We start from the raw sequence: 13,522 nt of genomic DNA on the forward strand, positions 1-13,522 counted from the left end.
TTCAAATGCTGTTACCATGGGATCTGACGGTCTTGTATTTCCCTTTCTTGTCTGGCTTCTGTGTCTGTGTAGGGTGGTAGGATGGCTATGTAAAGACACATGTGAAGCTCCACGGCAACTGTCTAGCACTGTAGTCATTTTGTCTCACCTACAACTCACAGCTTACAGTTCAGTGTGAACCCTTATTATAAAGTGGTAAAACAAAAGTCAGAAAGGCACCCAGAGGTGATAGGGTGGCAGTTAGTGAATACAAATTTCAGGGACACTGTCCCTTGGTTTTGGTATTTTACAACAATGGTACCATTTATGATTTTATTTTATTTTAGCCATGCCCTTTGGGTTCCCGAGATTTTCGAGAAAAACAGTGTGCAGACTTTGACAGTATGCCTTTCCGGGGAAAGCATTATAACTGGAAACCCTATACTGGAGGTAATGTATGACCCGGCAGAGCACTCATGCTTGAGAGCTTTGCAAATATGAGAGTATGTCAATACACACATTCAGACCTTCACAGACATGTCAGTTAGAATTAGTAGTGTTTGCTAGTTAAAGCAAAAAAGAAGCTTACTTTATACGTCTCATATTTTAGCTTTCCTATGATAGTATATATGCAACAATTTACAAGTTATTAATAATTATATTTTAAAAACCAATTCTCTTTAACAAGTTAAAAATCCTAGAAAATATGTATTTGTATAAAACTCATAAAATATGAGCTCTGCAGCTCTGCTTGAGACTTTCCTGGAGTAAATTATAATCATCGCATATTTGCAATTATCCCCTAAAACAAAATACGCCGACATAAATCTATTCAACCAACTCCAACGAGAAAAAGAAGCTTGTTTATTTTTTCCTTAATCAAAGGCCAATGATCTTTCTAAGGATCTTTTGTTTATTTTTGCTTTATGTTTTTCTTTTTAAAGCTATTGTGCATGTACACATGAGCACAGATTCTTGTGTGGACAATTTACAGGGCTCAGTTTTCTCTTTCCACCTATTGGGTCTGTGATTGAACTTAGGTCATCTGGCTTGGAGGCAAGCATCCTTGTCCATTAAGCTAGCTTGCTGGCCCCATTTTAATTTTTGTATTGGGTGAAGTTTTTGTTGTTTTGTTTAATTTTTGAGACAGATTTTTCTATGTACCTCAGGCTGCCTTGAAACTCACTCTTCTACTGACTAACTTGTGTGCATCATGCCTGGCGAGATTAAATGTTTTTCATTGTCTGAAAACACTTTTGGTGTTTATTTTGGACATATATCAAAGACTAGTATTTGTCATTACACAGATGAGGTTTTTACTTTCAAAGCATAAACTAAACTTTGTTGTGTGAAAAATTTTAATGTACTATTGAAGAACACTGTTTTACAAAAACTGTCTTTAAAATTATACAAGAACAGAGTATTTAAAAGGTTTAGACCATGACACCTATGTACTCACCACGAATATTTTAGGATCTATGTCTTATTATATGGATATGTGTTCATCTGTCTAGCTACTTACTAATCATCCTGATTAGTAATAATTGGATGCATTTTAAATTAACCTGTAGTTGTTTTCTTCTGAATTCTTTGACATGTGTGTCATTGGCCATCGATCAGTCATTCGCTGAGCTTTTTCTTTGCCATAAGTATATAGACAATATCTTACCTGTGTTTTCCCTGAATTTTACCTACTGCATATACACAGGAAGACTGAGTGGGATACAGAATGTCGCACTACCTCCAGAATTACTCTACTCCATTCTGGTTCAGATCTGTCATTGCTTTTCATTGACTCAGGGTCTAAAGCCACAGAAACTTACTGCTCACAGCTTTGGAGGCTCGAACCCAAAATCAGGGTGCCTGCAGGGGGAGTTCTGCGGAGGACTCTTCTCTGAGTTGCAGACTCATTGTATCATCTTCTCATTGTAGCTCACATGACACAGAGGGGAGAAGCTCCTGCACATCCATCCTGTTCTCATGGCCCAGTTACTTCCCAGGGGCTCCTCCTTCAAGTACCATCATATTGGGCTTAGGATTTGAACATAGAAGTTTAGAGAGGACATAAATGTTTAGTCCTAAAACAGTCTTCATAATTCTTCACGGTCAATAGTCAACTGTCCATTCAAGAGGCAAGCTGTGCTCATTTTTCTTATCTAGTTTAGTGATACCTGCTCAGAAGTTCATATAGATGCATTACACCCATTACTATTTCCGTAGGACTTACTTCTAGCCTGTGCTTTTTAAAAGTACCCATCCATATTGTGATATGTAGTAGTTCAATCTTTTTATTACTGAGTTTCTTCTGTAGTAGTCACTTTATTTTGCTTTCTTCTGTGTGTGGATGCCTGGGTAGTCTCACTTGTCATTTGTCGTGCACGAGCAAGCTGGTGTGAGTGCTCTCTTATGAGCGCGCTCCCCTTTCTCTTGCTGGGATGACTACACAATAGCACAGGTGAGATTTGAGTTTTCAAAGAAATTGCCAATGTTTGTCAAAACTGAGTATACATAGTATACTCCTGCCAATAACGCCCGAGAATTCTGTCTTCCAACATTCTAAGCTGTACTTGAGGTTTGCATGGAAAGTTCGTTTGCATTTCTAGCTCATTGTGCTGAGCATTCTTTTTCATGTACTTGGCCGTTTGCATTTTCTTTTATATCTCTTCCCCACAATTATTTTTCCTTTCAAAGCAATTTTAATTTTATTAATTTATTTTAATTAATGTCTATTTATGCTTATATGGTACAGTATGGTCATTTGAGGAGTTTAATAATGATATCAGGGTAACTGGCAGCATACACTACTATTTATGTGTTAGAAACCTTCAAACTTTCTCTATTTTGAGGGATGTAACAAATTATCATAGACTATAGTTGTCTTGCTATGCTACATAGAATAAGAGAACCAACTCCTCCTGTTTAGCTGTATTTGGGCATCGAAAAGTTATCTTTCCTCCATTTCCCTTGCCCACTTACCTCCTATCTTGTGGTGACCATTGTTGTTCATTCAGTGCTCATCAACTTTTTTCTCTTTGACAGATGAATGAGAACACGTGGCATTTTTGTCCACCTGCCTTACTTGACTCAATATAATGTACCGTGGTTCCATCGGTGTTGCTACATATGGCGTGTTTCGTTCTTTCTGTGGCTATATAGTATTCCATCTAGCTTGGAAATAGAGATTAGGACTGCAATAAGTGTGGGTGCAGATGTATCTTTGATGCACAATGTTACTGTCATTGCTTTCCTAGTACTGTTCTATTTCTTGTAGTTTGAGGCACTCTCATGTTACTTTTCAAAATGGCTATACTAATTTACATCCATAACCATCATGCCTAAGAGCTCCCGTCTTCACAGCATATAATTTTTACTTTTTACCTTCTTAAAGATGTCTGCTCCAACTGAAATGGGATAGAATCTCTGTGAAAGGTGGGAGAAAGCTAGTCATGTGTCTATTTTTAGATAAGGTTACTTGACATTTTGTTTTATTTGAAATGGGTCTTGTTATGTAAGCCAGGCTGATCTTAAACTCAGGATCCTCCTACCTCATCCTTAAAAGTACTCTGCATTGCCCACCTTTTTAGTTTATTATTGGTTTTGGTTTTGGTTTGGCTCTGTTTTTGCAACAAGGTCTTGCTTTGTATCCTACACCATATAATTTAAACGTATTCCTGTGTGTGTGTGTGTGTGTGTGTGTGTGTGTGTGTGTGTGTGTGTGTGTGTGTGTGCGCGCGCGCGCGCACACACACACACATGCATGTACAGGAAAGAGAGAATAAGAGATAATGCAGACAGAGACTATTGTAGATATGATTGCATTTTCTCAATATATATTATTAGTATATAAAATGCTACTTTTCTGTCTTGATTTTATGTTTTCCAATATTACTTAATTTGCCTTTCAATTTTAATAGTTTTTGTTGCATATTCTCTATCCAAGAGAATGGTCTCTATGCTAATAAAAACATATATTTTCTGCTCATTGATGAAATATTCAGGAAATGTCTATTAACTCTGTTTGCTGTATGTGTGTGTATGTGTGTGTGGGTGTGTATTACTTCCTCTTATTCAGTGATCTATTTTTTAAAATTTTATAGTGACTATGTCTCCTATATTTTTTAAATTAAAGTCAGTGTTTGCTGATGGAAATGTAGCTGCTTCTGTTCACTTTAGTTCTCTGTTTGTATGAAGTGTCTCTGTTTAGTTTCTATGTACATCTATATGTATCATTGCTAGTGTATAGAGTTTTTTGTAAGGAGCATATTGCTAAATTTTTCTAAATCCACTCAACTACATTGTCTTTTGACTAGGAATATTAGTTCATATTCATGGTCATTAATGATGACTGAAGACTTGATTCAGTCATTTAGTCGATACTTTGTGATCACATGGCATATTCTTATTTCTCTTACTACTTAGCTTTGTGGTTTGATAGTTTTGGTTCTCTCCCCAGTTTCATGGCTGCATCTGTGTTACTGGAGAGCTTTATTCTTTCGTGCATTCCTCATGGCAGTAGCTGTCACTCTTTTGCCTCCACACTTAGGACATCCTTAAGACTTTGGTTAATTACTTAGGATCAGCTAAGACCCTGTACTGTCTGTCAGTGTTCTGTATGTATGGAGAACTATTGTGTCTCCTTCCGCTGTTGGCTGCAGTGCTTTCTCACATATCCCTGAGCACACTGCTTGACAGTGGCATTTATCTTTCATATTCTTTCATAGCTTCTCTGCTCTAGTTCTACTGAGTACTGAAAAGAGCTATGTTACATCCATGCTGAGCGTATGGCTCTGCTTCCTCTCTAGGCTTTATTGTACATGTACTTGATATATTTCCTTATACTCATTCAAGATGTCTGTGTTAGGATGTCTGAAATTACTCAGATTTAATAATTGCTGTTTATGTGATTGTTGCACAGTGCATTAGCATTAAGTTTGTAATGTGATATAACTTAGACTAACTGGTTGATAAGCTCTTTTATTAATGGAGTCACCTCTAGTTCTCGCTTTAAAAAAGCTCTTGTTATCAGTGTGTGTGTACATGCATGTGGAAGTATGTGCCTGCACTGGCTCTTCTGTGAAGGCCAGAGGACAACGTTTTGGGAGTCAGTTCTGTTCTTCTACTGGGAATTTCAGGTGTCACACTCAGGTCACCAGGAAATAAACACTCATTGAGCCATCTCTCTGGCCCTTCAGTTCTTTCCTTAATGAATAATTAGGCTTCCTTTTCCATTAGCTTGATTGAGTAATAATTAATGAATTGTTATAAGCCAATGTGACGCATGAATTCAGTGTGTAATAATTATGAGTGTACAAGTATATCACCGGTTAACATCGTTCTTCCTTTTTATGTGTGATGAGAATCCCCAAGACTCTACGCAGATTTTATGTGTATAGAACAAATTCCAAGTGTATGTACATTACTAACTACAGTATTTCCAGAATTTCTCTTACAACTCCAAGTTTCACAGCCAGTCTCTGATAACTACCTTTCTCCCTTCTGCCTTTCCAAGTTTGACCTTTTTAGATTCTACCTAGGAGAGATCATGCAAGATTTGTCTTCCTATAATTTTGCTTATCTTAATAAGCAAATTTTTGTTTTGTTAAGTTCTTCAATTTGTCTTAAAAGTTTCTTTAGGAAGGCCATATTGTGTGTATGCATGTAGTATACTCATGTCGTACATACTGTCTTGGTTTGTACATCTCACTATTTATCTATCAACACTCAGGTTGTCTTTATGTTATGGTTTTGTGAAACAATATAGCAGTAAACATGAGAACATAGTAAAAGCTCTGAGATAGATTTTACTTTTTGGGAGATTTACCCAGGAGCCACATTGTTAGGACATAATACAGTGCTGCCTTTCATTTTTTTTTAAGAACCTCTAGGCTTTCCATTACAGCTGTACCACTTACATTCCTGGCAAGGATGTATAAGGACTCCCTTTTCTCAAAATTCTTGTCCCCTCTTATAGTGTGGCTTTTAACCAAGTAGTTGTGAGGTAATATCTCACTGCGGTTTTGGCTAGCATTTCTCTAGTGAGGAGAGGGGGACACACTTTTCCAAGTACCTATATGCAGCTCTTCTTGGGGGAAAATGAATATTTAAGACAATTGTCTATTTCTTAACTGGGATATTTCTTGTTTTTACTAAATTTTCTTGTTCTTTTTATATTTGGGGTATTGACCCTTACTGCACATATGCTGTACAAATATGTTTTAGCATTCCATAGATTATCTTCATTTGCAGGGTTGCTTTCTGGGTTTTTAAAGGGTTTTAATTTTGTACAGCCCCAGTGTTTACTTTGGCATCTATTGCCTATGCCATAGGTGTCATTTCCAAAAACCCATTGCAAAATCCATGTCATGGAATGTTTTCCCTGTTCTCTCCTGGTTGTTTTATAGCTTTGGCTCTTATGTGTAAGTCTTTAATTCATCTTGGACAACTTCGTGTGTGGAGTCTGATAAGACTATGATTTCATTTTTTTTCCATGGGAACTTCTGGTTTTCTTTACACGACCTACTTGAGATTATCCTTATGTATCCTTGGCAGATTTGTTGAGGATCACTTGCTCTGTATGCATGGCTTTATTTCACCAAGCTCTGTTATGTTTCATTGTTACACTGCCTGTGTTAGAAATTACCACACTACTCTGATTTCTAGAGTTCTAAAATACAATGTGCAATCAGCAAGTGTGATACTGCCAGCTAAATTCCTTTTCTTATTTTTAATTTTATGTGTTTTTTTTTACTTATTCACTTTACATCCCGCTCAACTGCCGCCCTCCCAGTCACCCCCTCCCACAATCCTTCCTCCATCCCCTTCTCTGAGTGAGTGTGTCTCCCCTGGGTATCCCCTAACCCTGACACTTCAAGTCTCTGTGAGGCTAGGTGCCTCTCCCACTGAGGCCAGACAAGGCAGCCCAGCTAGTAGACCATATCCCACAGACAGGCAGCAGCTTTTGGGAGAGCCCTCATTCCAATTGTTCAGGACCGATATGGTGGGTCCACATATGCTACATCTGAGCAGGGAGGCCTAGGTCCAGCCCGTGTGATCTTTGGTTGTTGGTTCAGAGTCGGAGAGCCCCAAGGGCCCAGGTTAGTTGACGCTGTTAGTACTGTGAAGTTCCTAGTCCCTTCAGCGGCCCGCAGTCCTTTCCTATTACTCCTTCCTCCTGTTCTTCCATAAGCGTCCCCAGGCTCTGTCCACTGTGTGGCTGTGGGTGTCTGCACTGTCTGAGTCAGCTGCCGGGTGGAGCCTCTCAGAGGACAGCTTCCTCCTGGTTGCAAGCGTAGCAGAGGATCATAATAGCATTAGGAATTGGTGCTTGCTATGAGATGGGGCTCAGGTTGGGCAGGTCAGTGTTTGGCTGCTTCCTCCGTCTCTGCTGCCTCCTCCGTGCCTACATTACTTTTTTTTTTCTTTTTTTCGGAGCTGGGGACCGAACCCAGGGCCTTGTGGTTGCTAGGCAAGCGCTCTACCTCTGAGCCAAATCCCCAACCCCCCGTGCCTACATTACTTATAGACAGGATAAGTTTGCTCAAGATTTCTGAGACTGTTCCGTGTCCTTTGTGTTCTGTAAGAATTCTGGCAATTTTTTGTTTCTTTGTTTTTCCTATTGTTTCTAACAGGACTTTTGTGCAGTCTTCAGGGTTCTCTAATAAGGTTTTTTACTTTCAATTAGGATGCCTTTTACTCCTTTTTTTCCCCCTGGCCTATACTTTCAGTGGTGTGTTCACTAGCAGGGATGAGAATGAAAGGCAACTTCTTTTCTCCTATAGGTTAGGACAGGCCTTGGACTTTTCTCACTTGTGTAGTATGTTAGCTATGGGTTTTTCATGATGGCCTTTAATGTGTTAAAATGCATTCCTTCTGTTCCTAATTTAGAATTTTCTTAACGAAAAGTTGGTTGAAGTTTTGTCATTTTTTTCTGTATTTATTTGGATGATCATTTAATTTCTCGTCCTTTGCTTTTTAATAGTAGTGTGGTAGATTTACTGATTTGTATTCTTGGCCCAAACTTTTATCCCTAGTGCAAGTCCTATTTAATCATGGTGGCCAGAAAAAGAGGCTAGACAGTATTCTGATCTTAAGTTTGTTCATGTTTGTTTATATCCTAACATATACTTTAAGGCTATTTTGCATGGATTTGAGAAGATGTTTTTTAATATAGTCAAGTGGAGGATACTGTGTCTGTTGTGACCATTTTGCCTACAAAAGTTTTTGCTTTATGGGTTTCATGAAATATTTTATTAGTAAAATTGATTAATAAAATGGATTACATGAAATATTTTACTATTACTATAATATATTTAAGCTAACAATAATCTAAATTTAGTCACATAAAAAATTTACACATTTTAACTCTTGACTTCTGTTTATAACACCACATTTTGCAACATTTTAATGTGTGTGTGTGTGGGGGTGTTTAAGTTTTCTTTTTGTGGTGACAAAGTACTCAATGAGAGCAATTAGGGAGAGGCTTTCCTTTGTCTTCCAGGCTGAGGAAAGCATGAGGGCAGACCATGTGACAGCTGCCCATACCTCATTCTGTCTTCAGAAAGCAGAGAGCTGTGTTATAGTCACTGTTCTGTAGCTGTGAAGAGACACCATGACTCTTATAGACAGAAGCATTTAAATGGGGCTTACTGAACAGTTTCAAAGGTTTAGTCCATTATCACCATAGTGGGGAACATGGCAGTGTGCCAACAGGCAGGTACTGGGACAGTAACTGAGAGCTACATCTTGATCCATAGGCAGGGAGAAATAGTGAGAGACTGAGCCTGGCATGAACTTCTGAAACCTCAAAGCCTATCCCTAGTGACACACTTCCTTCAACAAGGCTACACCTCCTAGTCCTTCTAACGCTATCAGAGTTCCAGTCTGGTGACTAAGCAGTCAAGCATATGAGCCTGAGGAGGCCATTCTTTTTAAAACCACAGTGAGAGAGATGAATGTTGGTGCTCAACTAGCTTTTATCTGTTTCTTTTTTCTGACACTTTAGCCCATTGGATGGTGCCGTCCATATTCAGGTTGGGTCTCCCCTGCTGTTAAACTTTTCTATTAATACTTTTATAGACAACCCAAGAGGCATAATTCCATGATGATTCTAGTCCAGCAGGATAAGCAGTGGAGATTGCCATCTCCACTCACAATGCCTATTAACACATACGATACCGATGTCTTAGAATACTCTTGCCTCCTAGTGATTATGCCAGGGTCATGGTTGGTTACTTGCTGCCATAGTGGCATTCCTATTACTCTGAGTTCACTTGTATATTTAACCTTTACCAGTACTTGTATACTTTGATGCTACTAGTTAGCATATATTTATTTCATTTCTGAAGCACTCCCTTGGCTTTTTTTTTCATAATTTGTCTTATGATTATGAAGTCCCTCCACTCTTACTCACTTAGAAAGTCAATATGCTTACATTTCTGAAGAGGTTTATCAGATAAAATGTACATAGTAGCAATGTTTTTCCTTTCAACAGTTTGAATCTGTCACCTTGCTTTCATTGTAGCTGTGTGTAGAAATCCGTGAAGAGACCTGTGGAGTTTCCTTGTCCTCTATAATCCTCTCTTATCTGGTTGTTTTCAGCATTTTTTTCTTTAATTTTTTTGGTAGCTTTTTTTGTTTCTATGGGATTGTTGATTTAGTTCAATTCCTCACATATCCAAAGCCCAAATATATATATATTAAATCCTTGGTTGCAACCTGTTAAAGAACTTTGCTTCATACAACTGAATGCCCATCTCTTTCCCCAAATTTGGGGAGTTTTCAGTCATTATTTCTTTAAATAAACTTTCATCCTCATTTTTTTTTCTTTTTCAAGAGGCCCATAGTTGTGAATTTTTTGATGAATTCTCATAAATCCTGTAGACGTTTTTTATTCTTACTTCTTTATTTTTCCCAAGTGGCCTTATTCAGAGTCCAGAGAGTCTTCCTTTACTTCACTGAATTAACTTATTGTTTTCATTTACACTTTTCACTTTACATATTATATTTTTCAGGTCCAAGATTTCTATTATATGTGTATAACTTTATTGAACTCATTTTGCTCTTATATTACTCTTCTGATTCCACTTAGTTGTTTATCTAATCTCTAGCTTCCTTTGTTAAATTATTCATAAATCTCCATTTTTTGAAGTTGCTTACTAGATTATTATTGTGTTCTTTTAGTGGTGTCATATTTTTTGATTTTTTTATTATTCGTGAAATCTTTTTGTTGCTATCTTCATGACTGAAGTCTCTACTGATTGACTGCTAGACAGCTAATATCTTCACCACGCACCTCAGCTAGGTGCTGACTGTAAATGTGTTAGCTGCAAACTACTTGTTATTTCTTACAAAGGATTATTAGATTGTGTACCTTCTCTGGCTCCATAAGCCAGTCCAGGTACTGAGAGACTCCTATTTGTATCCCCTCAGGTAATGGCCCTAAAATGCTCAAATTGTGTGCTTCCTTTTATTCAAAGTTGTCTGTGTCTGTGGGATTTGCATCTGCTGTTTGTGGAATCACATTTAGATTGCTGGCCTTGGGAAGTAGGGAGGAGGCTTGTTGAGTTTTAGAAGTGCCCATGGCCATTTGTAAAAAGGTCTATAGAGGAAATATCTCAAGTAATTCATAGGTGCAATTTCTAAGAGAATCAACTAAAAACCTTCTTAAAGTTGTCTGTTTTGTGTTTCAAAGATGTGTACACGTGTTTTCATTTTGCCTTTAATTCTATGAATTTTTAAATTTTCTTTCTTATTTTCTTAGATGACTCACTGATGGATGTATTTATGCTATCTAATTTTTCTTGATATTTATATTTAGTTTTATTCTACTATGATCTGATAAAATGGAAGAAATTATATGGTTTTTGTTTTGCTTTTACTTTATGCCCTAAGATATGATCCAATTTAGAGAAAGTCTGGGTGAAATATTTTGTAGATATGTTGTAAGTTCATTTGATAAATTTAACTTTCAAGTTTCTTTGCTGAACTTTTGGGTTGTCCAGTTGATCTATTGATGTCACTCAATTAGTACTGTATTTGGATTTAACTATCCCTTCAGCATGAAGTTTATGAAATTGAGTACATTGTAAACATTGGTACATAAATGTTTAGTGCTTATAACTTTATAGTTTTTATAGCAGTTGGATGTGTTTTTCCCCTTAACAGAAATAGATAGTACTCTTTGTACCGCTGGAGTGTGCCTCCCAAGATGTACACACGATCACCTGCACCTGTGCTTCCGCTTGCTTGGCTTACTGTTTGTGTCTTTGCCAGTGAGAGGGATTCTTTTTACTTTACTTTATGTTTCTGAGACAGGGTCTCACTACGTAGCTCTTAGAACTCACCGTGTACACCAGACTGGCCTCAAACTCAGAGATCCCACCTGCCTCTGCACTGCACTGGGATTAAGTTATGCACCACGATGTCTGGCTTGCTTCTTTTTTATTGTTTGAGAATTTCACAATGCATATGCATAAAATGCATTTTGACCAAACCCAACAATATCCACCTCATTTATCTTCCCCTTCAATTTTACCCATTATCAGCCTCATCACCATTTTTCCCTCCCACCTTCATCTTTTTTGTTGTTGTTGTTTTTTGCTTTTTATCTTATTTTTTAACCCACTGGGTCTAGGTAGTGCTGCAGGCTGTAGAATATACCAGGGCAGTTTGTAATGGGGCCCAGTTAGCAGTTGCAGGCATTAAGTCCAATCAGATCATTGTTGCCTACTCTCATAATAGTCCTATTGCATCAGCAAGCATATCTTGACAGGCCAGTCATTATTGTGGCTTGTAGGGGTCATGCCTAGGAGGAACTTTTATTTTTCTTCCCTGGTAGCATGCAAAGCACTTTTTGAACAAAAGCAGGTCAGTAGAAATGAAGCCTCTGGGTCAGTACTAACTTGATTTCTCCCTGCTCTGTGACTCAACTGTGTGGTATTTTCAGCAATCAAATCTTGCCATCAAATTCTATAGGGTAACCAAGAACAATAGCAATAGCCTATAATACTTTCTGGAAGCTCTATGGGGCCCCGTTGAACAACAACTGGAAAATAAGTAGCCTATTCCTTGCCTAGCATTGGGCTTTTTCATTGTTAGCCTTTAGTGTGTGGGAAAGACAGACATTGTCTTCTCAATATAGTGTAACTCCTCTAAATTCCTTGTGTATGTGAATCTGCGTGTGTTTCAGGAAGCTTTTCATTAATAGGCTTCTCTATGGCATTTTCAATCAATCAAGGTTCGCCATTCCTCTCTGTACTCATTCCTCTGCCCTGCCCTTTGACCTTCCTTCCCATTTAACCCTTCCTGCATTCTGTCTCTCAGAGGACATTTTTATAGACAACAAAAAAATTAGATCTTATCTTTTAATCCAGTATGCTAATCTTCATATTTTAATTGAAGAATAAGATTATTATTGGGGGGATTAGTAATTCCTATAATTTTGTTGACTTTTTTTCAGACTGGATTTGATTATTGGGGCTGTTTTTTTCATTCCCTATTTGTATTGGGAATTTGCTGGTTTACTTTGTGTGTTACACAGTTGACTTTTTCCTAGTTGTCCTTTGTTAATCTACTTCTCAAGTGAAATTTATGTTTTACTAATGATTACAACAATCTTTCTTCCAAACATAATGTTTCTTTGAATATTTTCTGCAATGCTGATTTGGTGATAAATTTCTTAGTTTTTTTTTTCTTGCTTATCTTGAAATACATTTATTTCACAGTTGATTTTAAAAGATAACTTGCTAGACTTAATAGTTAATAGCAGAGCTTGAAATTTTCCTGAATTTCAGGGTTTCTGCTGCAATGTTTGAGAGTGTATATTTGGGTGCTTTTGCCTTGGCAATTGAGTTGGCATTTCTTTCTTACCATATTTAATAGTTTATTCAATATTTTTAGCATGTTGATTATAATGTGTTGTGGAAAGACTCTTCTCTGCTCATGCATATTTAGTGTTCCAAGTGACTGTGGATCTTGAACGTTCATTTCTTTCCCCAGATCTGAAGAAATTTTAGATATAATTTTATTGAATAGATTTTCTGTAACTTAAACTTTTATCTTGGCTTCTCAACCACATATATTCTTAGGCTTAGTCCCTTAATCATGTGCCACAGTCATCAGATAATGTACACATCCATTTCTTTATTTCTTGAGGTTGAAGATAGTATATAGTATATACTATAAAATCATGCCATACATACATTGCTATGATTTTTGTTTGTTTTTTCCACATCAGACCTAAAAATACTCATGTCTGGTCCATCAAGATAGCTCAGCTACCAAATAACCTGAATTTGCTCCCTAGGACCCACATGGTGAAGGAATGACACTCATGACTTGTTCTCTGACCTATAAATACACACTCTATGGCACATGTGTGCATACTCACACATACATACATGTGCGTACACCCACAAATATATTGCTATTTACTTATAGATTTATATATTTTGTGTATACATAGATATATACTTGTATATAAATAGATAAATAAATAGATATGAGACACATATCTCCAAGACATTAAAATGGCCATTATTACATG

General features: G+C 37.3%; 1 protein-coding gene across 17 annotated transcripts in view; it reads left to right on the forward strand.

The window, feature by feature from the left end:
• Adamts6 (ADAM metallopeptidase with thrombospondin type 1 motif, 6) overlaps nucleotides 1-13,522 on the forward strand; it is a 219,777-nt gene that overhangs the window by 146,659 nt on the left and 59,596 nt on the right. For all 17 annotated transcript variants that reach the window (XR_015665162.1, XR_015665183.1, XM_087625925.1 and 14 more), the window contains 1 exon segment: nucleotides 327-429. Coding sequence is in view for 15 of the 17 variants with exons in the window: in XM_087625925.1 (XP_087482051.1) it covers nucleotides 327-429 (103 nt within the window). In the remaining 2 variants the exon portion in view is untranslated.

Source organism: Rattus norvegicus, chromosome 2, assembly GCF_021556685.1.
Source record: "Rattus norvegicus strain SHRSP/BbbUtx chromosome 2, alternate assembly SHRSP_T2T, whole genome shotgun sequence".
In the NCBI taxonomy this organism is placed as follows: domain Eukaryota; kingdom Metazoa; phylum Chordata; class Mammalia; order Rodentia; family Muridae; genus Rattus; species Rattus norvegicus.